At 48.1% G+C, this 26,607-nt stretch overlaps 1 protein-coding gene across 5 annotated transcripts in view; it reads right to left on the bottom strand.

Annotated features, from left to right (window-relative positions):
* Positions 1-24,810: 24,810 nt before the first annotated feature.
* Positions 24,811-26,607, bottom strand: part of LOC125551410 (1-phosphatidylinositol-3-phosphate 5-kinase FAB1B-like) — a 37,550-nt gene continuing 35,753 nt past the window's right edge. For all 5 annotated transcript variants that reach the window (XM_048714638.1, XM_048714636.1, XM_048714640.1 and 2 more), the window contains one exon: positions 24,811-25,472. In XM_048714638.1, coding sequence (XP_048570595.1) covers positions 25,128-25,472 — 345 coding nt within the window. In that variant the 3' untranslated portion in view covers positions 24,811-25,127. The remainder of the gene's footprint in view (positions 25,473-26,607) is intronic.

The following is a 26,607-nucleotide window of genomic DNA, read 5'->3' as shown; positions in this document are numbered from 1 at the left end:
CCTTTCGGTCCAACTGAGATGAGCGATCGGTCCCACCGGGTTTGCAATGCAAACTCTTAGTTTCCCTTTCGTAACGTTTCGGTCTCACCAAAATGAGCGATTCGGTCCCACCTAGTTTGCCTAACCAACTCTTTGTTTGCCTATTACCAAAATCGGTCCCGCTGAGTTTGTGTAATCGGTCTCACTGAGATTGTTATGCCCTAACCCTAATGAAATCGGTTCCACCGAGTTGACATGTCGGTCCCACTGAAAATCCTAACGTTCAAATTTTGAACTAAATCGGTCTGACCGACTTTTCTGATTCGGTCCAACTGAGTTTGGTAAATTGTGTGTAATGGTTAGATTTTGTGGGGGGCTATAAATACCACTCCACCCACTCTTCATTCGTGGAGAGAGCCATCAGAACGTGCCTACACTTCCAACATACATTTTCTGAGAAAGAACCACCTACTCATGTGTTGAGACCAAGATATTCCATTCCAACCATAAGAATATTGTTCTCTATCCTTCCCCAGGTTGCTTTCCACTCAAATCATCTTTCCACCAAATCCAAATCTATGAGAGAGAGTTGAGTGTTGGGGAGACTATCATTTGAAGCACAAGAGCAAGGAGTTCATCATCAACACACCATCTATTACCTTTTTTAAATAAATACTAAAATAAAATAGATGAAAAATGATGAATGTTGAAAAAAGAATCGAATAATTTGGAGGTCATATGGTTTCCTAGGGAATTCCTAAGCTGAAAGAAATGATCTATTTATTAGACTCGGCAGACACAAGCCATGAGAAAAATGTTCACCGCAACTGGATTAGTAGAGCATGAATTTAGGAGTATGAAGAAATTTGAATCATCAAATTTGGATGTGAAATTATTGCTCTAGAATTATTTGAAATCTTCAGGCAAATAAAAATAGAAAAAAAAATTACTCTGATGGGTTGAGCAGAAACACGCCTTGGGCGCAGTATAGTTGCCTGGAACCTCTCGGGCAGGCCCAGTCGCTTTGGCCGCACGGAAGGCGGCCAACGTCGAAGGTGTATTCTCTGGATAACGCTTTCCCAGCGCGAAGGCGGCCTCAAAGGAGCCCATCTCCACTTACAGACACGTCGGCGCGGCTTTGTTCGCTGACAGTGGCCCCCACCTGGCCCACTGGTTAGGTTTGACCGCGGTTCGTGCACGTCTTCTCCTCTGGCCGAACTGTGGTGCCACTCCGGCGAGGCTCACCAGCGAACGGTGGCGCCGTTCGGGAAACTGGGGCCGTCCACGAGCTCAGGAGGCTGAGGCAGTCCTGTGGGTTCCCTCCTTGGTCACTGGAGTGGACGGAGTTGCCAGCGGCGAGGTCCTCCCTAGAACTCCGGCGGAGGTGGAAGGGGAACTTTGCCCCTGATCATTCCCGAGCTAAATTGAAAGGTGGGATTGTTTCTTGAGATCATTAGTGTGATATTGGTGGAGAAAGTGGAGAGGGGTGGCTCTAGTAGTGTAGGAATCGACCAAACGGCGGCGGCGGTCGCCTCAGTCGGAGGTGAGGAAGACGACCGCTTCCGGTCGTTCTTCTATTCGATAGAGCTCAGAGGGGGCGAGGTGCTGATGGTGTTGGAATCATGCCCCGGGTGGCCTTTTAATAGGGAGGGTGAGGCGGTTCCGCGACCTCTGTATATAACCACAGCGGCGGTGGCCACTACTCCGGTGGGTGAGCCCGGTGAGGTTGGTAGGCGGTCTGGTCGTTGCACGGTCGGTGAGTCGCGAACGAGCTCCGACCGCTGGCAATCAAGATGAGAGGGGCCCCGTAGAGGCGTGGCGGTGTGTGGTTTGACAGGCGGTGCCCCTGGTCAGCGTGGATGGCGGTGGTCAGCTCGTTTGCGTGAGAGCGGCGGAGGGCGAGTTAATTACACGATAGTACCACATTTGGGGCGATGGTGGCGAATTGGTACCACTTTTGGTAATTTTTACATGCCAGTACCACGTTTGGGTCGAACCGTTGCAAATCGGACTAAACTTCGTATTTCTACATATTGACGCTGGAACTGAACGCCCGGGCCCGCGCGTCAGCTGCCACGCTGGGGAAACGGCACCCGCCCGCTCGCTCAATACGTGCGGTCCGGCTCAAACCGGACCGGCCCGTGCTCCACTATCTTCCTCCTTGCTCGTGCCTCCCTCCTCGCTCCTCTGTCGCCCCCCTCGTCACCGCCCACAGCGTTGCTGGACCGGACCGCCACTGCCCGCCATGGTTTTCAAAGACGAAAGCAGTGACGACACATCCAGCTTGTCATACATGCACTCGACCTCATCCATGGACGGGCTTAACCCGGTGATTTTCCTTGAGCTAGGTTTAGGGTTAGGGTTTCAAATTTGGGGCTTTTTTATTTGGTTGATTTCGCTGGGTTTTGATTTGGGCATTTTGTTTGTATGAGCTTTGGTAGGTCCCTTTCAGCGTTGAAGATCCAGATTACCAGGGGCTTGAGCTGGAAACGATGTCACCATGTGACAAGCACGGCAAGGCATCTGAGAGGCTTGTCGCATTTGAAGGAACAGACACGGGGAGAAGGTTCTTAGGATGTGCAGAGCCGGTATGAATTGTAGGCTGATAGTGGGATATTATATTTAGGTTGATAGTGTCATATTATTGTTGGTTTGACAGTGGCATTCTTCTTGCTATCATGTGACTTCAATAGGTTTTATGTTGTTGTTGTGGCATTTTTATGTAGTTGAATGATAGTGCACTATTAATTATGTTGTTGTTACACTTTTGCTCCTGTTTGGAACTAAATATTGAGTGAACTATTACTTTTATGTTGGGATGCACCTGCTGTTATGTATCTAAATGCTACAAATATTGAGTTGAATGGATAGTATGTACTCCATATGGTTTGGTAGTTCACCAAGTTTGTAGTTTGAGATTGCTCTTGTTTTGTAGTTGATTAGCAAAATCTAGTTCAAATGTGTAGTTGAGTGGTGCTGTAATTTGTCATGTTGTTATTTAGTGGGTATGTACACCTCAATTACTAGTGTAGCTTAGTGGTGCTATTATTACCAATGTAGAAAGGAAAAACAGTGCTATTGCTTTGCACTAGTTATTTACATATGGTATGAACTAACTTGTTTATTTTTTATCTTTTCGCTCTTTTTGCAGGAAGGGCAGAATTGTGGGTTTGTTGAATGGGTTGATCAATAGTGGCCCCCAACAATGCAAAATGCATTGTTGAAGCTGTGGGCAATGGTTGAAGATAGCAAGATTGCTAGGGTGAATGATAATCTTGAAAGTTTTTTCACTATCCACCATCTAACAGAAGAGAAGAACAAGTTGGAGGCCAACTATGACAAGCTAGTCCAAGATGTGCATGAGCTTATGAGCTTCCAGGAGGAGTGGGTGGTGGATTTCAGACATCTGCAGTCTGCCATTACATATCAGCATGAATGCAGAAGTGAACTAGTGGCTGATATGAAGGCACATATGGCAAAGAAAGATGCAGAGTCTGAGAAGCTTAAGCAGAATTATGAAGTGCTACTGAACCTGACAAGAGCTCAAGCTACAGTCATCCAGAACCTGAAGTTGAAGCATATTACAGAGAAGCAATTGCTTAGTGAAGCTAAGATGAACTTGGAGTTGAAGAATGCATAGCTCACAAAGTCTGAGGAGAAGCTCACCCAAGATAAGCTAGAGTTGAAGTTTCAGGTTGCTGATTTAATTAAGGGAAAGGAAAAGCATGGTGAAGAGATGGGGCAGCTAGAGCTTCAGTTTGCTGAGATGATGAAGGAAGAGGAGAAGCTAAAGGAGAAGATCAAGGGGATCCATGCCATCTTAGAGAAGTGATGAAAATGAATATGAGACTAGTGGGAAATGCTGGCCTTTTTGGCATGTTGGTTGTGTAGTGTATGGCTCTACTAAATGTGAACTTCTCTAAGATGAACTATGGCTGTGTATGTATGTCGTAAATATGCTTTTCATCCTTTTGTGAGAAAAGGATGAACTATGCATCAAAACTCCACTATGTATTGTGAACAATGGTTGTGTACCCTATAATATGTTGAACTCCAGTTACTATTGTGTGTTATGTTTGCTAGACTTGAAAAGGTGATATATCATGCATTGGAAGATGGATTAGATATTCTGTGTTATGTTTGCTAGACTTCAGATTATGATTTCTCATGCACTAGGTTTTATATTAGATGATTATGTTAGCATTGGCAGACTATTTGATGGTTATGTCGACCCCGAGGCACCGTAAACCCTAATGCTTAGCAAAAGGTGGCTCCATCGACCCCTAGCCACCATAAACACTAATGCTTAGGTTTTAGTGGTTCCGTCGACCCATAGCCATCATAAACCCTAATGCTTAGGTTTTAGTGGTTTCGTCGACCCCTAGCCAGCATAAACACTAATCCTTAGGTTTTAGTGGTTCCGTCGACCCCTAGCCAGCATAAACACTAATCCTTAGGTTTTAGTGGTTCCGTCGACCCCTAGCCACCGTAAACTCTAAAGGTTAGGTTTAGGTGACTCCGTCGACCCCGAGGCACCATAAACCCTAATGCTTAGGTTTAGGTGGCTCCGTCGACCCCAAGGCACCCTGAGGCACCATAAACCCTAATGCTTAGGTTTAGGTGGCTCCGTCAACCCCGATGCACCGTAAACCTAATGCTTAGGTTTAGGTGGCTCCAGCGACCCCGATGCACCGTAAACCCTAATGCTTAGGTTTAGGTGGCTCCGTCGACCCCGATGCACCGTAAACCCTAATGCTTAGGTTTAGGTGGCCCCGTCGACCCCTGTAAGTGCATCTAGTGCCACCCCTAGTTGGTTTTGGAGTATTGACGACAAACCTAGTTGAGGGACTAATGTGTTTGTGAGAATTGCAGGACAACACAGGTAGAAGTCCCTCATTGATTCGGTTTTCCTACCAGAGATGACCCCTAAAAATGTATGAAGACATTGAAGTCAAAGGTGGTATGTGAAGACATTCACATTGAAGACTATGACAAGAGAAGACATTGCGTGAAGACTTAGCAGTTTTGTCGTTCTGTGTTTTTCTTTTTTGAGTCATAGGAACCACCGTACTGTTAAGTGGGGTCCAAGAGAACCAGTCAGAATGACTGAAATGATGCTTAACCAAAATCCTATATCTTCGAGTGAAGACTATCAGAGCAAATCTTGTCCAGAGTTGGATAAGTCAGCTTTGCTTGTAGCCCAAGTAAAGTTGCCGTGTGTGTTTGAAATCTGACTGTTGGAACACGTGTCAGTTCCTTAGTGACCCAGGGTCATTTCGGACAAATCAGGTCGGGTTGCCTAGTGGCTATAAATAGCCCACCCCCTACAACCATAAACGGTTGGCTGCTCAGAGTTAGAGTATGGCTTTTGTCGTTTGAGAGCAACCCACCTCGAAGCCTTTGAGAGAGAATTCCTTGCGAGGATAAAGCCCTAAACACCCAGAGCCAAAGAGTGTTAGGCATCACTTAAGTCTTCTTGTCTGTGTGATCTGAAGACTTATTACACTTGAGGACTGTGAATCCTCCAGCCGGTTAGGCGTCGCGTTCTGAGCATCCAAGAGTCATTGTGGATCGCCGGTGAACGAAGTCTGTGAAGGTTTGGAAGTCTACCTTGAAGACTTACCAGAGTGATTGGGCGAGGACTGGGTGTCCTTAGCTCAAGGGGAATAAGGTGAAGACGAGGTCTTCTGAGTTGAATCTCAGCCTCCCTAACCAGACGTACACTTGTCATAGCAACTGGAACTGGTCCAACAAATCATTGTCTTCAACGAGTCACTGGTTTCGTCCTTCCCTTCCCTTTACTTACTGTTGGTCCTTGTGAAGTCATTATACGATTGCAACACCATTTGGCTTCACTGAGTGATTACTTGTTCTGATTGGCTTCACAATATCTTCCTACCTGATCCTTACTGCCTAGCTGCTATTAGTCATTGTGCTTTCACTTCATTGAATACTTGACTATGGTTTGCCTAGTGTAGTCTACCTTCCGCTGCATGGTAATAGGTTTATTTCTATCGTTTGTCTTCGAAACTTACATGTTTTGAAGACTTTCATAAAAATCGCCTATTCACCCCCCCCCCCTCTAGTCGATCACTAGCACTTTCAACCCCGAGCCACCGTAAACCCTAATGCTTAGGTTTAGGTGGCTCCGTCGACCCCAATGCACCGTAAACCCTAATGCTTAGGTTTAGATGGCTCCGTCGACCCCGATGCATCGTAAACCCTAATGCTTAGGTTTAGGTGGCTCTGTCGACCCCGAGGCACCGTAAACCCTAATTCTTAGGTTTAGGTGGCTCCGTCGACCTCGATGCATTGTAAACCCTAATGCTTAGGTTTAGGTGGCTCCGTCGACCCCGATGCACCGTAAACCCTAATGCTTAGGTTTAGGTGGCTCCGTCGACCTCGATGCATTGTAAACCCTAATGCTTAGGTTTAGGTGGCTCCGTCGACCCCGATGCACCGTAAACCCTAATGCTTAGGTTTAGGTGGCTCCGTCGACCCCGAGGCACCGTAAACCCTAATGCTTAGGTTTAGGTGGCTCCGTCGACCCCGATGCACCGTAAACCCTAATGCTTAGGTTTAGGTGGCTCTGTCAACCCCGATGCACCGTAAACTCTAATGCTTAGGTTTAGGTGGCTCCCTCGACCCCGATGCACCGTAAACCCTAATTCTTAGGTTTAGGTGGCTCCGTCGACCCCTAGCCACCATAGACACTAATGCTTAGGTTTTAGTGGTTCCGTTGACCCCTAACCACCATAAACACTAATGCTTAGGTTTAGGTTGGTTCATCGACATGACCAGATAGCAAAACAATGCCATTAAAATATGAACATAAACCATCAAGTTATCCACCCAAGTGGCATCAATCCATGAACCATCAAGTTATCCCCAACAGAACCAGAACCATCAAGATATCCACTGGCATCAGCACAAGTTGCTTTAGTGGCATGAAACCCAAAAGAAAACACATTGTACTAGCATCAAACTCTAAATAATACACATTGTAGCATGACTACAAGTTGTTGTGCCATCAAAGCAAAATAAAGCACAACGTATCATCAGCACAAGTTGCTGCAGTGGCATCAAACCAAAATAAAGCATCAGCAGAAGTTACTGGAGTGACATCAAACCAAAAGATAACATTCCACATTGTAGTAGATGCCCATTGTAGCATCAGCAGAAGTTTGCATCACCTTCTTCCACCTCTACTACCATTGAACCAGGCCATCCATCCAGTGTGTGTGCCATCAGTTGGTGGAGGAGCACTAGAAGTTGAGGCACCATACTGCCTTGGGGCAGAGAAAGGCCTTGAAGAATGAGCACCTCTCCCAGCAGAAGATTGAGCACTAGAAGATGCTCTTCCAGATCCTCTTCCACCACCAGTCCTTCCAGCACCTCTACCAGCACCACTTCCACCACCTCTACCAGCAGCACTTCCAGTTCTTCCAGCTCTTGGTGTTTGTGCAGGAGCTCTAGTTGTTGGTGTAGGAGCTCTAGTTATTTGTGCAGGAGCTCTAGGTGTTGCTGAAGCAGCTCTAGGTGTTGCTGCAGGAGCTCTAGTTGTTGGTGCAGGAGCTCTAGGTGTTGCTGCAGGAGCTGTAGGGGCAACACCTCTTCCTTGTGAATTCCTTGCAGCAGGCTTGGCAAACAATTCAAAGGAAACACACTAATAATACTACAAGTAAGAAATGTACAAGGGACAAAGGTAATTTACATAAACATCAAAGTGAAGAACTAGTTCAAAGGGGCTTACCACATGTTTGTTCTTACTTAAGGCCAACTCAGGTTTCAACTGTTTAAGGCGGCTTGTGTATTTATGCCCTTGTAATCCACAATTGCTACAAGTTATTGTCCCCATTCTTGAGGTGGACTTTGGCTTTGGAACTTCAAATTTTCCCTTTATCCTCTTCTCTTTCTTTCTTCCTTTCTTGACTTTAAATGCTGGTGGTTCTATGTCTGGACCTGGGGTCTTTGTCCAGTCATGCTCACCAGGGACAGGATATATCATTGGTTCATATGCTGCCAAGTATTATGGTTTCTTGAAAATTTGCTTACATAGTCCTCTGGAAACCTTTTTGCCTTGTTAATTGCTGAAATGGCATGGTTACATGGGATGCCACTAAGGTCCCACTTTCTGCAACCACAGGTTTCAAGTTCCAAATTAACAGCATGTGTTTGCTCCCCACTTGTTACTTGCCACAAGTTAACACCTGCTTGAATGGGTTTGCAGTACCTAACCCTTTCCTTTTCAATCTCCAACTTCTCACTGTAATGTGGTGTGATCTCCCATCTAGCTTCCTTTCCACTCTCTCTATTCCTGTGCCTCCTAACCATCTGCTTATCATTTATGCCATCACACATAGTTCTTATTGGTTTTTTCCTATGATATAGGATGTACTTGTTAAACACCTCAGACAAATTGTTGACAACCAAGTCAGTCTTGCTATTTGTATCAAATTCATGCGTAGCCCAGGTCTTCTTGGGTATTGCACTAAGCCACTGCCAAGCTTCCTCACTCTCAGCTTTGAGATCATCCATTGCTTTATTAAATATGTGTTCATTATATGCATAAATGGCATTACCCATGCACTTCTTAAGGTCTTCCCCCCTAAAGCCAGCATTTTGGAAGTTTGCATATATGTGTCTTAAGCAGAATCTTTGATGAATGTTAGGAAAAACTCTATCCACTGCATACAGTAGCCCCTGGTGCACACAATTTAAATAGCTAAGCTACTATCTAATACACATGTAAACACATATTTAGCAGGCAATGCAAGGTGGATAGACATACCTTCTGTCTGTCAGACATTATAGTATATGTACCATACTTTCCAACTTCTCCTCCAAGACAAATTTTCAGTTGGTGTAGAAACCAGCACCAGTTTGCTTTGTCCTCTTGTCCAACAATGCCAAATGCCAGCGGGTATATGTTGTTATTGCCATCTCTACCAGTGGCAGCAAGGATTTGTGCACCAGTGGTCAGCTTGATAAAACATCCTTCAATACCTAAAACATGAAGTAAACATAACATGTTAAATGCATTTATATGTGCAAGCTATTGAAACTAACAACATCAAAGTAGTGTACAAGCTAAAATAAACTAACCAATGAATGGTCTACACCCCTGTAGAAATCCCTCCCTTGTTCCATTGATGCAGTAAAACATGGCATGGAATCTGGGTCCTGGATGTGGGATTTTTTCAGTGGTTATTGGAGTTACAGTGGTGACTACAACTCTACCCACATGGTTTGTATCCATGACAGTCTGAGCATAGTCTCTCAGCCTTGGGTATTGCTTCTTATGATCTCCCAACACGGCCTCAACAGCTAGGTTTTTTGCCCTATATGCCATAGCCTTGGGCACATCCACACCATACTTTTCCATGCAGGCATCAATAAGTGTATGTATGCTAGTAGTGACATAAGATCTAAAAAGTGGCTCATATTGCTTTGCAAGCCACTTGGCACTTACCCTGGTTGTTTCAGTAGAACTGGGGCAAGTGTGTTGTAATCTCGTCTTCTTAATTGCAAAAGTGTTTTCCCCTTTTATAACAGCTGCCACAATGCAGAACTTGCATTGTGAATTCTTGCAATGCACAATGATCCTCTGATCTGAGTTCCTGTGATACTTGAAGTCTCTGCACTGAGTGATGTGCAAGCTCAACAAAGCATCTCTGAATTGATGTTGATCTATGAAACACATATGCAGTTATAGTTGTTGGTGTGGTTGCTCCAAATCCTCATTGTACCACACTCTAGGTGGCCTCTTCTTTGCCCTGCTCTTCCTTCTTTGAGGTAGCACAAATGCTAGTGGCTGAAACCCATCATCTTCATTGTCCTTCAGTAAACTATTATCTTCTTCATCTGATGATGGTTTCCAATCAGGTTGCACTTCTTCTAAAACACTGGAATGTGACCTTGTTGTTGGTCCCCTCCTTACTTGCAGCTTCTGCTTCTTCTTTGTTGGCACAGATATTTTTTCTTCCTCTTCTGGAACAATAGGGTCATCATCTTCCAAATCAAATAATTCCTCTACCTCTGTGTCACCCTCATAATGCACTTGTGTAACACCCCGGATGTAACTTTCCCAATTTGTACTCCAACTCTTGCCGTTTCCGGCGTTAAGTTATATTTATTTCTCGGGTTCGGGTCTTTGTCTCCGTGTGTTGTTGTCTTTGTCATGCATCTCATATCATGTCATCATGTGCATTGCATTTGCATACGTGTTCATCTCATGCATTCGAGCATTTTCCCCGTTGTCCGTTTTGCATTCCGGCGCTTCGTTCTCCTCCGGTGGCCATTTCTAGCTTTCTTTCGTGTGTGGGGATTAAACATTTCCGGATTGGACCGAGACTTGCCAAGCGGCCTTGGTTTACTACCGGTAGACCGCCTGTCAAGTTTCGTATCATTTGGACTTCGTTTGATACTCCAACGGTTAACCGAGGGACCAAAAAGGCCTCGTGTGTGTTGCAGCCCAACACCCCTCAAATTTGGCCCAAAACCCACCAAACTCAGCTCCATCATCTAGAGCGTTCGATCACGATCGCGTGGCCGAAAACCACACCTCATTTGGACTCTCCTAGCTCCACTTATGCCTATAAATAGTCCCCTCCATTTCGGATCTCTCCTCCCCCACGAAACCCTAAAATTCCCTCGCGCCGGCCGGACGTGTCCGACCCGGCCGTACGAAATCGCCGCCGCCGCCTCAGCCTACCAGACGCCGCCACGTGGCGGGCGGACCACTTCCCCGCCAGCCGCTCCCGCCGGCCCGCCCAGGCCCGAGGCGGGCCCGCTCCCGCGCCTCTCCGGGCCAGTCCCAGCCGCCGCCTCTCGCCCGTCTTCCCCGACGCCGTGGAGCCGCACCGCCGCATGCCACCTCGCCGGCGAGCCCCGCCGTCGCTGGCCTCGCCTCGCGCCGCCACCTCCGGACGCCACCGCGCCGCCGCCGCTCCACTCCACACCGGTCGCCGCCTCCTCCCCGGATCCGGCGCCCCCAAGTTCCTCTCCAGCCTCCCCCCGCGGCAAGTCCATTTCCGGCGAGCTCCAAGTCCGGCAGCTACAGTAACTCCGGCGGCCTCGGTTCCCGTGCAAATCTGGATCTGAGATCTAGATCGGTTGACTTTCTCTCTCGAAACCCTAATTTTTATGCCTACTTTGACCTGCCGTAACTTTGCATCCGTAGCGCCGATTTGGACATATAGCATATCAAAATGTTCGTCTCGACGAGTACATCATTTCATTCCATTGCATCATTTTCATTTGAGCTCATCTTGATGCCCAAAATGCTGTTAGAAGGAGGCTTCGTGAGTTAATTGTCAGATCTGCTAGTTCATCTTAGACTTTTGTCATTTTTGCCACGATTATTGTGTGCATGCTATGCCTGTGAGTCCTTCAAATGTTTTGTTAAGAATTTTGTCTTCTTTCCAGAGGTGCAACCCATGCATTTTTAGGATGCATGTGGTGACTTATGCAAGCTTGCAAAGTGAGGCACCCGGTAAATCTGTTTTCAGGGACTTAGTAGTTTTCACTAAGTCTGGGATTATTTAGTTCATAATGCCATATGTTCAGCTTGTTTCCTAGTGATCCGTGCCTCTTTTGAGGATGATCAGTAAAGGAGTTTTGTTAATCATGTTATGCTCTATCCATCCATGTCTTTGTTTGTAATTATGGAGCACCCTAGCTTGAGTCAATCGAGCTCTACTTTTGCTTCATTGTGAATCTGGGCAGATCGTCAACTCGTTTGCGATTTTGCCGATGTTATTGTAGTTGATCCGTGCATGATATGCCATTGTTCTTGCCATGTCTAGCTAGAATTTTGTGCCTTCTTTATGGATGTATGCTTGCCTTGCCATGACTTGCACCATGGTGAGTGCATCGAGCTCGTTTACGTGCCTTCGTGAGTTATGTTTACGTGCCATGACTTGCACCATGGTGAGTGCATCGAGCTCGTTTACGTGCCTTCGTGAGTTATGTTTCAGCATGTCTCAGTTTTCACTAAGTCTGAAAACTGATTGTGTTTTAGCTAAGTTCGTGTGCCCGTTAGTATATTTTTTTGAACCCTTTTGGCCCCAGGTCACTTTGGGTCTTTTGTTAAGCTTGTTGAGTAGCTCGATGCCATGTTCTTACTTGTCTTAATCAGGTCATGTTTCATGTTGTTTTGCTGCTCCGAAGAGGGCTTCGTGATCTGAAATTTCAGACAAGTGTTAATTTCACTAAGTCTGAAATCTGTTTTGCATTTGCGTTTTTGACATACTTGTTTGGACCTCATAATGGATGAATTGGCCGTAGCTCAGTGCTAGTCTTTTGTTAATCATCTTGTGTGCATCCCTTCCATGTATTTTGTTGTCATGTTTGGTGGATGTAGCATGTTCATCTCATTGCATTTAGATGCCTACTTGCTGTAAATCGCAGACCGGTGTCAATTTTGAATTGCTTGCCATTTCCAAACCGTAACTCCGATTCCGATGATATTTATATCGTTTTCAAGCGATTTCATCTCATCTTTCCAGTGGCACCCTTGGAATTCCAAGTTGAGGCCAGCTTCATGCATTTCCTGTCATATCTTGCATTTTGCATCCCGCATCGCATCCCGCATAGCATATCATCATTGCATCATGTCGTTTGATCCTTGCACGTGGTTGATTGTATCCTTGTTGCTTGTTTGTCTTGTTTGGGTAGAGCCGGGAGATGAGTTCGCTACCGAGGAGCCCGTTGAGTTTGCTTGTGAGGATCCAGTCAACTCTGACAACTGTGCAGGCAAGATGATCACACCCTCGAAATCACTACTATCTTTGCTATGCTAGTTTGCTCGCTCTTTGCTATGCCAATGCTACGATGCCTACCTTTTGCTTGTCAGCCTCCCAATTGCCATGTCAAACCTCTAACCCACCTTGTCCTAGCAAACCGTTGATTGGCTATGTTACCGCTTTGCTCAGCCCCTCTTATAGCGTTGCTAGTTGCAGGTGAAGATTGGAGGCCGTTCCTTGTTGGAACATTTATTTACTTGTTGGGATATCATTATATTGCTATGTTATCTTAATGCACCTATATACTTGGTAGAGGGTGGAAGGCTCGGCCTCTCGCCTAGTGTTTTGTTCCACTCTTGCCACCCTAGTTTCTGTCATATCGGTGTTATGTTCCCGGATTTTGCGTTCCTTACGCGGTTGGGTTATAATGGGAACCCCTTGATATTTCGCCTTGATTAAAGCTTTTCCAGCAATGCCCAACCTTGGTTTTACTATTTTCCACCTAGCCCTTTCTTTCCCTTGGGTTCTGCAGACTCAAGGGTCATCTTATTTTACCCCCCCCCCCCCGGGCCAGTGCTCCTAAGAGGGCCAGGTTCATGCATTTCCTGTCATATCTTGCATTTTGCATCCCGCATCGCATCCCGCATAGCATATCGTCCTTGCATCGTGTTGATCGAGTTTGCACGTGGTTGATTGTATCCTTGTTGCTTGTTTGTCTTGTTTGGGTAGAGCCGGAAGACGAGTTCTCTACCGAGGAGCCCGTTGAGTTTTCTTGTGAGGATCCAGTCAACTCTGACAACTGTGCAGGCAAGATGATCATACCCTCGAAATCACTACTATCTTTGCTATGCTAGTTTGCTCGCTCTTGCTATGCCAATGCTACGATGCCTACCTTTTGCTTGTCAGCCTCCCAATTGCCATGTTGAAACTCTAACCCACCATGTCCTAGCAAACCATTGATTGGCTATGTTACCGCTTTGCTCAGCCCCTCTTATAGCGTTGCTAGTTGCAGGTGAAGATTGGAGGCCGTTCCTTGTTGGAACATCATTTATTTACTTGTTGGGATATCATTATATTGCCATGTTATCTTAATGCATCTATATACTTGGTGAAGGGTGGAAGGCTCGGCCTCTCGCCTAGTGTTTTGTTCCACTCTTGCCGCCCTAGTTTCCGTCATATCGGTGTTATGTTCCCGGATTTTGCGTTCCTTACGCGGTTGGGTTATAATGGGAACCCCTTGATAGTTCGCCTTGATTAAAGCTTTTCCAGCAATGCCCAACATTGGTTGTACCATTCGCCACCTAGCCTCTTTTTCCCTTGGGTTACCGGAGCCCAAGGGTCATCTTATTTTAACCCCCCCCCGGGCCAGTGCTCCCTCTGAGTGTTGGTCCGAACTGAGCTGCCTGCGGGGCCACCTCGGGGAAACTTGAGTGTTGGTTTTACTCGTAGCTAGTCTCATCTGAGTGTGCCCTGAGAACGAGATATGTGCAGCTCCTATCGGGATTTGTCGGCACATTCGGGCGGTGTTGCTGGTCTTGTTTTAACCTGTCGAAGTGTCTTGAAATACCGAGATACCGAGTCTGATCGGATCGTCTTGGGAGGAGGTCTATTCCTTCGTTGACCGTGAGAACTTGTCATGGGCTAAGTTGGCACTCCCCTGCAGGGATTGAACTTTCGAAAGCCGTGCCCGCGGTTATGGGCAGATGGGAATTTGTTAATGTCCGGTTGTAGATAACTTGAACCTTAATTAACTAAAATGAATCAACTGAGTGAGTTACCGTGATGGCCTCTTCTTGGCGGAGTCCGGGAAGTGGACACGGTGTTGGAGTTATGTTTGCGCAGGTTGTTCCTCTAGATTCTCGCTCGCGCTTTGCCTCCTCTTCTCGCTCTCTGTTGCGTATAAGGTAGCCACCATATATGCTAGTCGCTTGCTGCAGCTCCACATATATTTGCCTTACCCTTCCTATGGGCTTAAATAGTCTTGATCGCGAGGATGCGAGATTGCTGAGTCCCTGTGGCTCACAGATTCCTATAACTCCAGATGCAGGTCCAGGTGATTCCGCTCCAGGTGACGAGTACGAGCTCAAGTGAGAGTTCTACGAGGACTCTCAGCATTATTATGTTTCCTTTCCCGATGATCAGTAGTGGTGCCCAGTTGGGGGTGATTGGGACCGTGTCGCATGTTGGGTTTTCTTCTATTTTGGCGCCATAGTCGGGCCATGAGTGTTTGTATGATGGATGTTATTTATGTACTTTGATGTGACGTGGCGAGTGTAAGCCAACTATGTTCTCCCCTTTATTATTCATATTACATGGGATGTTGTGAAGATTGCCTAACTTGCGACATATGCCTTCAATGCGATTATGTCTCTAAGTCGTGCCTCGACACGTGGGAGCTATAGTCGCATCGAGGGTGTTACAACTTGTTCTTCCTCCTCTGTTTCTTCTTCTGATTCTTCATCCTCTGTTTCTTCCTCATGTTCTTCTTGTACTTATTCCTCTCTTTGTCTGTTTCCCTCTTCCATCTCCATGTCTTCAGCATCATTCATTTCCTCATTATAGTTAGGCCTTAAATCCCCCATATAATAAGGGTTAGTGTCACTGTCATATTGCCCTTCAGATGAAGATGCATAACTGCCATCATATCCATCTTGTTCTTCTTCCACAACTTCTTTTAACTTTGGATTTAGAACACTCCTGCTCTCTTGTGTTAAAATAGCAGGGCCTACAGCTGCAAGAGAGCAGCTACTCTGACCTTCATAATCAACACCCTTGCTGGTCAACAGCATAAACAGGAGGATCAGCCAGATGATAAACCACAGGCTCAGAATAAACAATTGGATCTAAATTTTTGCTTCTCTACAAAACCCTTCTGTGCTACACTGACGACTGGTGGACAAGCCCTAAATAGCAAATTAAGCACCAAACACTCCTCATTCTGCCTCTTGATCAACTGTAGTTTAACATTACTATCAACCAATTCCAAACCCTGCTCTCCTGGGGTCTCCATGTAAAACAGCAGTGAATCATCAATACTAAAGCCTTGTGTTTCCATCAATGCAACCATATTCAGATATATCACATTTGAACAGCTTAACTTCCTCTCTAGCAGATCATTGTTGTCAAAATGGATCCTAACATTCCATATGTCTTCATATAAACTACAATTCACATGCAATTTGGCTAATCAGTACACTATAACCCTAAGTATAAAAAATGAGAAGAAAAAAAGACAGAAACTTACAGGACGCCGCCGAGCCCGTGGGTCAGCTCGTGGCTATTGCTAGGGTTCGCCACCCATTGCTGCGCCAGCCATACCCGCTGCTCCATGGACAGTGCGGGCTCCACGAACTCATCGTCGTCACTGGAATACTCAGAGCTCGAGTAGTCGTCGCCGCCCTCGATTGGAGTTCTCCCCTCGATTCCTCCTGCTGCACCGCTGTCGAAAAGGGGAATGTTTGCGTCGCCGCCATCGTCGTTGCTGCCACCGCCACTGCCACTGCCGCCACCATCGCCCGGGATCGCCGCCGCCATCGCCGTAGAGACATGTGGGGGAGCTAGGGTTCGTCGACGAACAGAGGAAGAGAGGAAAGGAGAGGGAGAGACAGAGCACGGGCCGGTCCGTTTTGAGCCGGACCGCACGTACCGAGCGAGCGGGCGGGTGCCGTTTTGCCAGCGTGGTAGCTGGCGCGCGGGCCTGGGCGGTCAGTTCCAGCGTCAATACGTAGAAATACGAAGTTTAATCCGATTTGCAACGGTTCGACCCAAACATGGTACTGACACGTAAAAATTACCAAAAGTGGTACCAATTCGCCACCACCGCCCCAAATGTGGTACTATCGTGTAATTAACTCCCTATAGAAGGACAACGACGTGAACAGGGAGCAGGTGGCCATTCGGCTCGGCTGGTCTAGGAAAAGAAAAGGCCTAGGTGGGCTAGTGCTAGTGGGTCGCGGTTGATCCCCCCCTCCCGGCTTTTCTCCTCCTTCCATTTAAAAAGAACGGAATGCGAAGTCAAAATGTGCAGAGAGTTTTGGGAAGAGTTAGGCCGAGAGAAAAATATATCTGGAACCCTTGGAAGATGGAAAATTTGAAACAACTACTATGGGAAATTTAGAGACAGAAAATTTAAACAAGTTTGAATTAAATTCAAACTTGAGTGAATTTTTAGTCCAACCAAAACTATTCCAAATGAGCTAAAAATTGGAGAGGGTTTTGGCATGGCCTACTGTTTGTTAACAGGAAAAGAATAAATGGCTAAAACTGAAGTGAAGGAGGATGGAGATGGTTTTTGATGGACAATGGTGTAAGGTGGAATGAGCAAGATGAAAACAATTTGAGATGGGGAAAAAGGGATCACCCAAGATGACAAGACAACACAAGATGCACAACAACAACAATAATGAAAACGCAAGCAAAATGACCATGACGCATGTAGCGTGAATATGGCAATGGCACAACAAAGTGATCATGGCATCCAACATAGAGAAATGATATATGCACAACAATTATGATAATGCCACACACAATAATCCTCATGCATCAAATAGAAGGAACAATGCAAACACACGAAGATGAGCTAATTTTTTTTAAATAATACACTTTTCTTAATAAATTTGAAAAATATTACGGTGCTTAGATTTATTTCAAAAATAATATGGCATCAGTCTGGGGGAAACCGATTGGCTTCTGTCGGCCACCGGTAAACCGGGTAGAGCCCAGTCGGCCATTGGTAAACCGAGTGGGCCCAGTTAGCCATCGGTAAGCCGATTAGTGGCTGGTCGGCCAGGTGCACATGCATTTGGCCAGGTGGGCATGCAGTCGGACAGCGGTAAGCCCATTAGGGCCGATAAGGGCATGTACAATGGTGGCATACAGATACATATGCCCCATGATAAAAAGTAATTTGAGGCATTTATATTAATTTTTTCTCTCCAATGCAAGCTATCACTAATGGGCCTCATTAAGAAATAGAAAATAAAGACTCTAATACACATGCATATCTACTTTTCACTCCAACCTTTTTAGTTTTTGTCACCGGACCACACTTTTTCTCTTCAAGCACCCGCCTTCTGAAGAGGATCCCGCTTCCCTATCCGAACCTACTTTACGTCATATCCGATCCTACATGGCATTCAAGCACCCGCCTTCTGGAGAGGATCCCGCTTCCCTATCCGAACCTACTTTACGTCATATCCAATCCTACATGGCATGTGAGGCATCATCTTAAGGCTATCCATTGTACATGCCCTAAGTGGCTATATGCCTCGATGGATGGACGGATGGGTGCAAGTGGGATGCTACTGCTTTGTATTTTAATCCTTACATGCAACGCATGATTACAGCATCGTGAACATGCTTTGCTAGCTCGAGGCTTACATGCAACACATGATTACAGTATTGGGAAGATGATTTGCTAGCTCATGCACGATGGCCAGCCGCGCGCTGTCGATTGTGTGTAGTTGTTGAGACGATCAGCAGGGGGAGCCGGCAGAGAGGCTCCTCTCGAGGTAGTGTAGAGAGATGATTTGCAATACAATAATCGTTGTATTGATGGGGTGCTGGTGCATGTATATATATTACAAGGGAAGACCTCTACCTCAACTATACAAGACTAGGAGGTACACGTGCAATACAAAACACATACTCAACACCCCCCCCCCCCCCGCGCAGTCGAAGCGTCGCCGGAGACATAGAGACTAGACCGAAACTCCTCGAAGACGGGAGTAGGCAATCCCTTAGTCATCACATCAGCAAACTAGTGCGACGTCGGCACGTGGAGAACTCGAACACGGCCAAGGGCAACCTGCTCGCGCATGAAGTGAATGTCGAGCTCAATATGCTTCGTCCGTCGATGGTGCACCGGGTTGGCGGAGAGGTAGACCGCGCTGACGTTATCGCAGTAGACAAGAGTGGCCTTGTGAACATCACAAAGCAACTCTTGGAGCAGCTGACGTATCCAAGAGCACTCGGCCACGGCGTTGGCCACGGCGCAATACTCTGCCTCGGCGCTGGAGCGGGAGACCGTGGGCTGCCGCTTCGAGGACCAAGAGATCAACAAGGGCCCAAGGTAGACGCAGTAGCCTGACGTAGAGCGTCGCTTGTCGGGGCAGCCAGCCCAGTCAGCATCCGAGTAGGCCACGAGGTCGGTGGAGGCGGAGGCCGTCAGGGTGAGTCCCAAGGACATGGTGCCGCGTATGTAACGGAGAATACGCTTCACCAGAGTCCAGTGAGAGTCACGCGGGGCGTGCATATGGAGGCACACCTGCTGAACAGCGTACTGCAGGTCGGGGCGAGTCAGCGTCAAGTACTGTAAAGCACCGACAATAGAGCGATAAAATGCTCCATCGGACGCGAGAGACCCCTCCAGAGCAGAGACCTTCGCCTTCGTGTCGACGGGAGTGGGCGCCGGCTTGCAGTTAAGCATACCGGCATGCTCAAGGAGCTCGTGGGCGTACTTCTGCTGATGCAGAAAGAAACCGTCAGCCCGGCGGATCACCTCGATGCCGAGAAAGTAGTGCAGGGGCCCCAAGTCCTTGAGGTCGAACTCATCACGAAGACGAGCAGTCAGCCGCTGAAGGAGATCGGGGGTGGATGCCATGAGGATGATATCGTCGATGTAGACCAGCAGATATGCAGTGGCAGCTCCCTGATGATACACAAAAAGTGAGGCATCGGAGCGAGTGGACCGAAATCCCAGAGACTGCAGGAAGGCGGTGATACGCTGGTACCAAGCCCGAGGTGCCTGCTTTAACTCGTACAGAGAGCGGGAGAGCAAGCAGACGAAGTCGGGGTGCTCGGTGTCGACGAAACCAGTAGGCTACTCACAGAACACCTGCTCGGCGAGATGACCATGCAAGAAGGCGTTGGAAACGTCCAACTGATGCACAGGCCAGGCGCGCGAGACGGCTAGCTGAAGGACGGCGCGGATCGTGCCCGGTTTCACAACCGGGGCGAAAGTGTCGGTGAAGTCCACGCCCGCGCGCTGCCAAAAACCACGAACCACCCATCGAGCCTTGTAGTGCTCGAGAGAACCGTCTGGGCGAGTCTTGTGGCGAAACACCCACTTGCCAGAGATGATGTTGGCACAAGGGGGTCGCGGAACAAGTTGCCACGTGCGGTTGCGCTGTAAGGCATCGAACTCCTCCTGCATCGCAGCTAGCCAGTGGGGATCCCGAAGGGCAGCACAAGCGGAGGTGGGGACGGGTGATGGCGTCGACGTCGAGGCGGCGCACACATACTCGTCGGTGGAGTAGCGCGTACTGGGCCGAAGCACTCCTGCTCAGGCACGGGTAGTCACGCCAAGTGACGGGGCAGCAGGGCCGGCGGGTGTCGTGGCGGAAGGGGCACGGCGGCGGTGACACCCGGTGCGGCGGTGGGGGCCGCGGTGGTGGGGGCACCCGGTGCGGTGGCGGGGGCCGCGGCGGCGGCGGCAGCAGAGGCCGCGGCGACGGCGAAGGCCGCAGCGGCGGCGGCAGCGGGGGCCGCGGCGGCCGATCCCGTGGCGGCGGGAGCGACAGGCGAGGTCGAGGTCGAGCCCGTCGTAGGGGTGGCGGTGCCAGACGGGGTGGCGGGCGGTGTGCCCACCGACTCGACCTCGTAAGAGGGAGTCGAGAACCTGGGAGGTGGCGGCAGAAGGTGCCGGGCCGGGTGGGCCGCCGAGGGGTGCCGCCGTGCATCGCTCCAGTTAGGGGGCGCGGGGGCCGGCGCCGAAGAATCCGCAGCCGGAGGGACCTGAAAAAAAGGGAACACCGTCTCGACAAAATACACGTGCCTCGAGGTGTACACATGATGAGTGACAGGATCATAGCACCGGTAACCTTTGGTGTTGGGAGGGTAGCCAAGGAAGATGCATGGGATGCATCGGAGTGCGAGCTTGTGTGGCGTGGTGGACGCGGTGTTGGGATAACAGAGACACCCAAAGATGCGGAGACCATCATAGGACGGTGGTGTACCGAAGAGAAGGTGGTGAGGAGCGTAGTTCCATCGAGGATGACACGGACGAATGTTAACTAAGAGGGTGGCGGTGGCGAGGGCATCGGGCCAAAACCGAGCGGGAAAGTTTGAGTAAAGAGTAACGTGCGAACGTAGTCATTAAGAGTGCGGAGAATGCGCTCAGCGCGGCCGTTCTGCTGTGAAGTGTAGGGGCAAGTCAGACGGAAGATGGTGCCGTGAGAGGCGAGAAGTGTGCGAAGACCAATGTTGTCAAACTCTTTTCCGTTATCAGTTTGGAGTGCAAGTATGGGGCGAACGAACTGGGTGGTGACATAGGAATAAAAGGCGGTGAGTGTGGCTAAAGCATCGGATTTACGACGAAGAGGAAAAGTCCACACATAATGAGAATAATCATCTAAAATCACTGATGAGGACATCAATACCATTGTTACACCCACAGCCCCTACTGTTACATATACTGGGCCAATTACTAGAGCTCGCGCACGCCAATTAAATTACCAGGTACTTTCGTTTCTTGGTAATGATTCTAATGTTCATGAGATTATGATGCTGCCTAAATTGGATACATTTGTTTTGCTTACAAATGAAGGGCCTAGCTTGGAGAAGGATGAACATTGGAGCAAGAACACGCATGGAGTTGATGGCATGCGCAAGGGGATCAAGAACGGAGTTACAAGTGATGATTTCAGGACTTTGAAGCCGCCATAAGGAGTGCATGAAGCCTTGGACGAAATATACAAGATGCCACTTCATAATATTCGTCCATAGGCTATTCTAGGTGCTGCGTCACCTTATTAATGGGCCAGGCCCATGTAATTTCGAAATACTTAAGTATAGGCTATTTTTAGAGTCCGTATGTGTGGGGAAACAAGAGTTAGGGTTGGTTTCGGACCCCACCCTCAAGGGCCACGAAATTCCCCCCTCTTCCTCCATATATACAGCCCTTAGGGCATCGTTTAGACTTTGGGTTTTGTTTAGATTAAAAGTTCACCATAGCTACAACTTCGCGTACTTCGTTTGTGTCCAACGACCAGACCAAGACGTCACAGAACCCCACCTTGATTAATAAAGCTTTCATCTTATATTCGCAATATCCCGGTTGCAATCTCAGTTTCTTGCTTGTTCTTCGTTTGTTCGCAGGAAACAGACCCTCGTGGTCAGGTTGATCGTGCTCCGGCTTGGTCAATAACCCTCAGAAGTTGGTTTAGCGATTGCTAAGGCGCGACGTCTCGCACGTTCGTAGTCGGATCGTCAAGGTCGACTTCCACAGAAAACGATAGTCACCATCTCATCGAAACATCAGGACACCTTAGCCTCTATCAATCACTAAGTAGTAGAGATAGCCCGTGTTACTCGCAACGGGAGATGTCCAAACATCACTATGAAGTAATTGAAACGGAAAAGTGGAAACTGAGGAGGACGCACTAAAGGGAAGACGAACATGCTTGCCTAAGCGACATGCCTCACAAGAGTGCTCGTCGAGCTTATTACATGAGAAAGAGAAACTCCTAAGAATTTGACGTAACACGGTGTGGTTGGGGTGACCCAAGCGAGCGTGCCAAAGGTCGATGCCGGCGGCAAAGGCGACAGGTGTGGAGGTGGAGGCGCCGGCGTGCACGGGGTAGAGCTCATCGGGACTGTCACAACGGTGAAGAACCATCCGGGTACGGGCGTCTTTCACAGAAAAGCCAACGCCGTCAAATTCAACAGTGAGTGGGTTCTCACGAGTAAGACGACGAACAGAAACTAGGTTCGTGACTAAGTCTGGTGAAACAAGAACATTAGACATATTGATGGGTGTGGAAGTGGAGGGAAAACTAGCGCTACCGATATGAGTAATAGGTAAGGAGGAGCCGTTACCGACGGTGATACGAGTGGGTGTGTGAACGGGAGTGGAGGAGGTTAGGTTACCGGGATGAGCTGTCATGTGCGCGGTAGCACCTGAGTCCATGTACCAGTCGCCTCCGCCGATAGAGCTACTCGGCGACGGCGCGGAGTGCTGGGCGACGAGGAGGGCGGGGTCCCATGGCGCAGGTACCGGCGGCGGTGAGAGGCCCCCATAGGGCGGCGCCGAAGCGGGCGGGCCATAACCACAGAGGGGCGGCGGCACAAGGAGGGTGCCGTAGCCGGTGCCGGTCGACTGGTAAGGCGCGCCGATAAACCCCCGGTGGCCCGCGGGGAGAGCCTGCGGGTAGTGCGGGGCCCAGCCGGCGCCCTGGGCCGGCGGCGGCACAAGGAGCGTGCCGTAGCCGGTGCCGGTCGACGGGTAACACCAGCCCGGACAGGCCATCGTCGGGGCGGGCGGAGCAGGGCCGTCGGCCATTGGCGGAGACGGCTGCATGTGGGTGACGCCGGATGCGTCGTAGGCGACGACTGCGCCGTATGGCGCCAGGGCCGCACCGGAGGGCGCTGGTGGCGGGACGGCAGAGGCGGCGGCGGACAGGCCGGTGAACGCCATCGGCGGTGGCGCGGAGAAGTCGCGCGGCGGCGGGGTAGCGACGGCGCGGCGGCGGCGGCGCGGAGGAGGCGCGCGGCGACGGGGTAGCGGCGACGGCGGCACGGAGGAGTCGCGCGACGGTGGGTTAGCGGCGGCGGCGGCACGGGTGGAGTCGCGCGGCGGCGACGGCGAGCGGGTGGCGGCGGCACAGGAGTCGCGGCGGCGGCGGCGGCGCTGGGTCACGGCGGCGGCAACGCGGGAGGAGTCGCGCGGCGGCGGCAGCAACGGAAGGCGAGGATTAAAACCTAAAAATTGATACCATGTAGAGAGATGATTTACAATACAATAATCGTTGTGTTGATGAAATGCTCGTACACATATATATATATATTATAAGGGAAAGCCCTTACCTTAGCTATACAAGATTAGATAGACCACAACTTCAATACATGTGCATGTGCATTACAAGACACATACTCAACAGGTAGAAAGCCCGCAGCCTGGCGGTCCGGCTGGCGGAGTGGGACAGCACGGGAAGCCCCCACTGTGAAGAGAACACGATGGCGGGGCACTCGGCCGCGCACACGGTCCGCCGCACCGGCTCCACCAGCAGCGAGGCCGCCCGCCGTGCCGGCGCCAGGAACACCAGCAGCATCACCCCACGCCTATGTTGTGCCATCCGGAACAGCCCCGGCATGCACTGCGTTCTTCCCCGACAACCTCCTCCACAGCCGCAGCGGCCGCCTCGCCCTCGTCCACCTGACGGCCGACGCCGCCACCTCCTGGCAGCCGTTGCCGTCGTCGCTGCAGAGCTCGCCACCCATCCTGGTACAAGGAAGAAGAAGCGATTAAAATACCACTTGCACCCATCCGTCCATCCATCGAGGCATATAGCCACTTATCAGCCGACTGTATGCGCACCTGCCACTAATCGGCTTACCGCTGGCCGACTGCATGCGCACCTGGCCGAGCAGCCACTAATCAGCTTACCGGTGGCCGACTGAGTCCTACTTGGCTTACCGGCGGCGTAATATTTCTCAAATTTACTAAAAATAGTGTATTATTTAAAAAAAATGTAGCCAAAGATGATGAAGCCATAAATGATAGAACCCACATGGAACTAGATCATGACCAAGATTGGATATATTACAAAATGGGACCCATCACTCTTGGGGTGTTACAGCTACACAACCCCAGTTGCCGCCGGTACCTCAAAGATTGGTTCCTCTCTCAGGCTTGAAACCTCCCGCAGCTAAGATGATTGTCTCCCCCAAGGCTTTTGGCTCACGAGATGTTGCAAGAGAGCTGGATCTGAGAGCAGGCTGGATGAATCGAAGGGAAAAAAGCAAGATTTAAGATAAGATTGGTGGATCTGAGACGAGGTTGAACAGCAAGAGTCGCCGACAGAGAGCGCTAGTCACTGCAGAAGTTGCCAGGACCGGCACGAATCGGCACGGACGACGGGGCCACTTCTGTTTTGTGTAAATTACTACCTAGACAAGAAAGGGGTACAATAACATGTTTTTAAATGTACTCCCTCTAAAGAAATATAAGGGTGTTTAGATCCTAAAGTAATGACCTAAATGCTCTTATATTTCTTTACAGGGGGGTATTACCTCCATCCCAAATTACTTGTCTTGGATTTGTCTAGATACATCCAAGTAATTCGGGCAGAGGGTAGAAAATAACAAGTAAAATATTGTCTACAATGGTAACAAAAATGATTCGATTCTTTCTACAGGGCATGATACCTCAAGGCACTAAACTAATGTTTATACACACTATGCACTTGTTAAGTTTCTATCTATAACTTCAGCTTGATTTTGTACATCTTGATCTTCCAAAGAAGAAAAGAATGAAGGCACCGGAAAAATACGGCCAGTAAAAAAGGATGAGCAAAATTGCAACGAATCAAAATATATATATATATATATATATATATATATATATATATATATATACGTCATCAAAAGAAAAGTAGTAGTTATTCCACGACAGTTCCCTGCATCTCAACAGTCCAGCATGGATGATGATCCCGTGGAGACGAACTGATCGCTATCCTGGGCGCTGTCAGACACTTGCTTGCTAGGGATAATTGCTGCAGGCGACCATTGATCTGGGACAACAAGAAAGTAGGCTGACATAGCTTTCCTGAAACGCTTTTTGTACTGCTTTGGTGAAATTACAGTTGGTGATACATTCTTTGGTCCACCTAATATTCCTGAAGCTTTCACCCATGTCTCTAGATGTTTGTCCCACGTATATTGCCTCATAAAATCAATGATTCCCATAACAAGCTCGTGCTTCTTCTCATCAACACCGACAAGTAAAGAGTAATCCATTACGTCAATAGACTGCAACAAAGTTACCAATGTTTGTGTCAGAAATTGCACTTGCTTATTGTGCAACTAAAAGCATGACATATTAACTCATTCAGAATTCTACCAGACTAGATACTTCCTAGACAAGGCACTACCTGTAAGCAAACATTATATCAGATCAACTTTTTTATTTGTTATAATATTCATCTTTTGACTATATGTTAATAACTTTTCCGCATTTCAGAAGGCATTACTTGTTGAGAAACAAATATTTCTAGCGGGATTGAGTTACCAATATTGAGAATGACTAAATGAGTAATAATACATTTGTCGTCTTAAACGTACCAATATCTACAACACGCATTTCTATTACTGGATCTTTCATGAAATGTAGTTTCATACTCCGTCGGTCCCATAATATAAGACGCTGACTAGCTTGCAAAAACGTCTTACATTGTGGAACGGAGGGAGTAATTTATACTCAGTTTCATTTGAAGAAACATATTTTCATTCAGATTGATGATCAAAGTCTGACCATGCAAACCATCAGATGCAATAGGAAAATGATGATGTACACCTGCTCCTCATATACCACAGAGATGAACTGATTATATAACTCTTTATTATTTTTCATATACTTATCTAACTAGTCAATGTGCACGTGCAATGCACGTTAATTTGGAAATATATTAAGTGCATGCGGATATTAGGTAGGATATTATTTGCGTGTTATTATATGATTAGCATTATATTTGGCATGAAATTAACTGCATGCTAAACGTGTTGAGCGCTCGACATTGAAGCAGTCTAGGTCGTTGGATTGACATGATTTGATGGCCGAGATTAATTGGATCTGCCTCTTTGGGTCTTTTTATATTGGTATAGATAATTGCTAGAAACCCCAAAATGGATTTTATGAAAAAATTCATTTGAGTCAATATGTTTCATTTTATTTGCACATATACTGTTTTTGTATGTAAAAATGGTATCTTGCATAATCTAAGGCTTCCGATGAATTTTTTTCATAAACCTTATATTGTGGTATCTTGGAATAATTCAATGTATATTGAGAATGATAAAGAGGCACACTTTTATTGTGTGTGATTTCCCACGGTGGTAGAAAAGTGATCGTAGCTAACTGCTGATATAACAAATAAGGATGGACTAT

This window comes from Triticum urartu, chromosome 4 (assembly GCF_003073215.2).
Source record: "Triticum urartu cultivar G1812 chromosome 4, Tu2.1, whole genome shotgun sequence".
NCBI lineage: Eukaryota > Viridiplantae > Streptophyta > Magnoliopsida > Poales > Poaceae > Triticum > Triticum urartu.
This window is presented reverse-complemented; position numbering and strand designations above follow the sequence as displayed.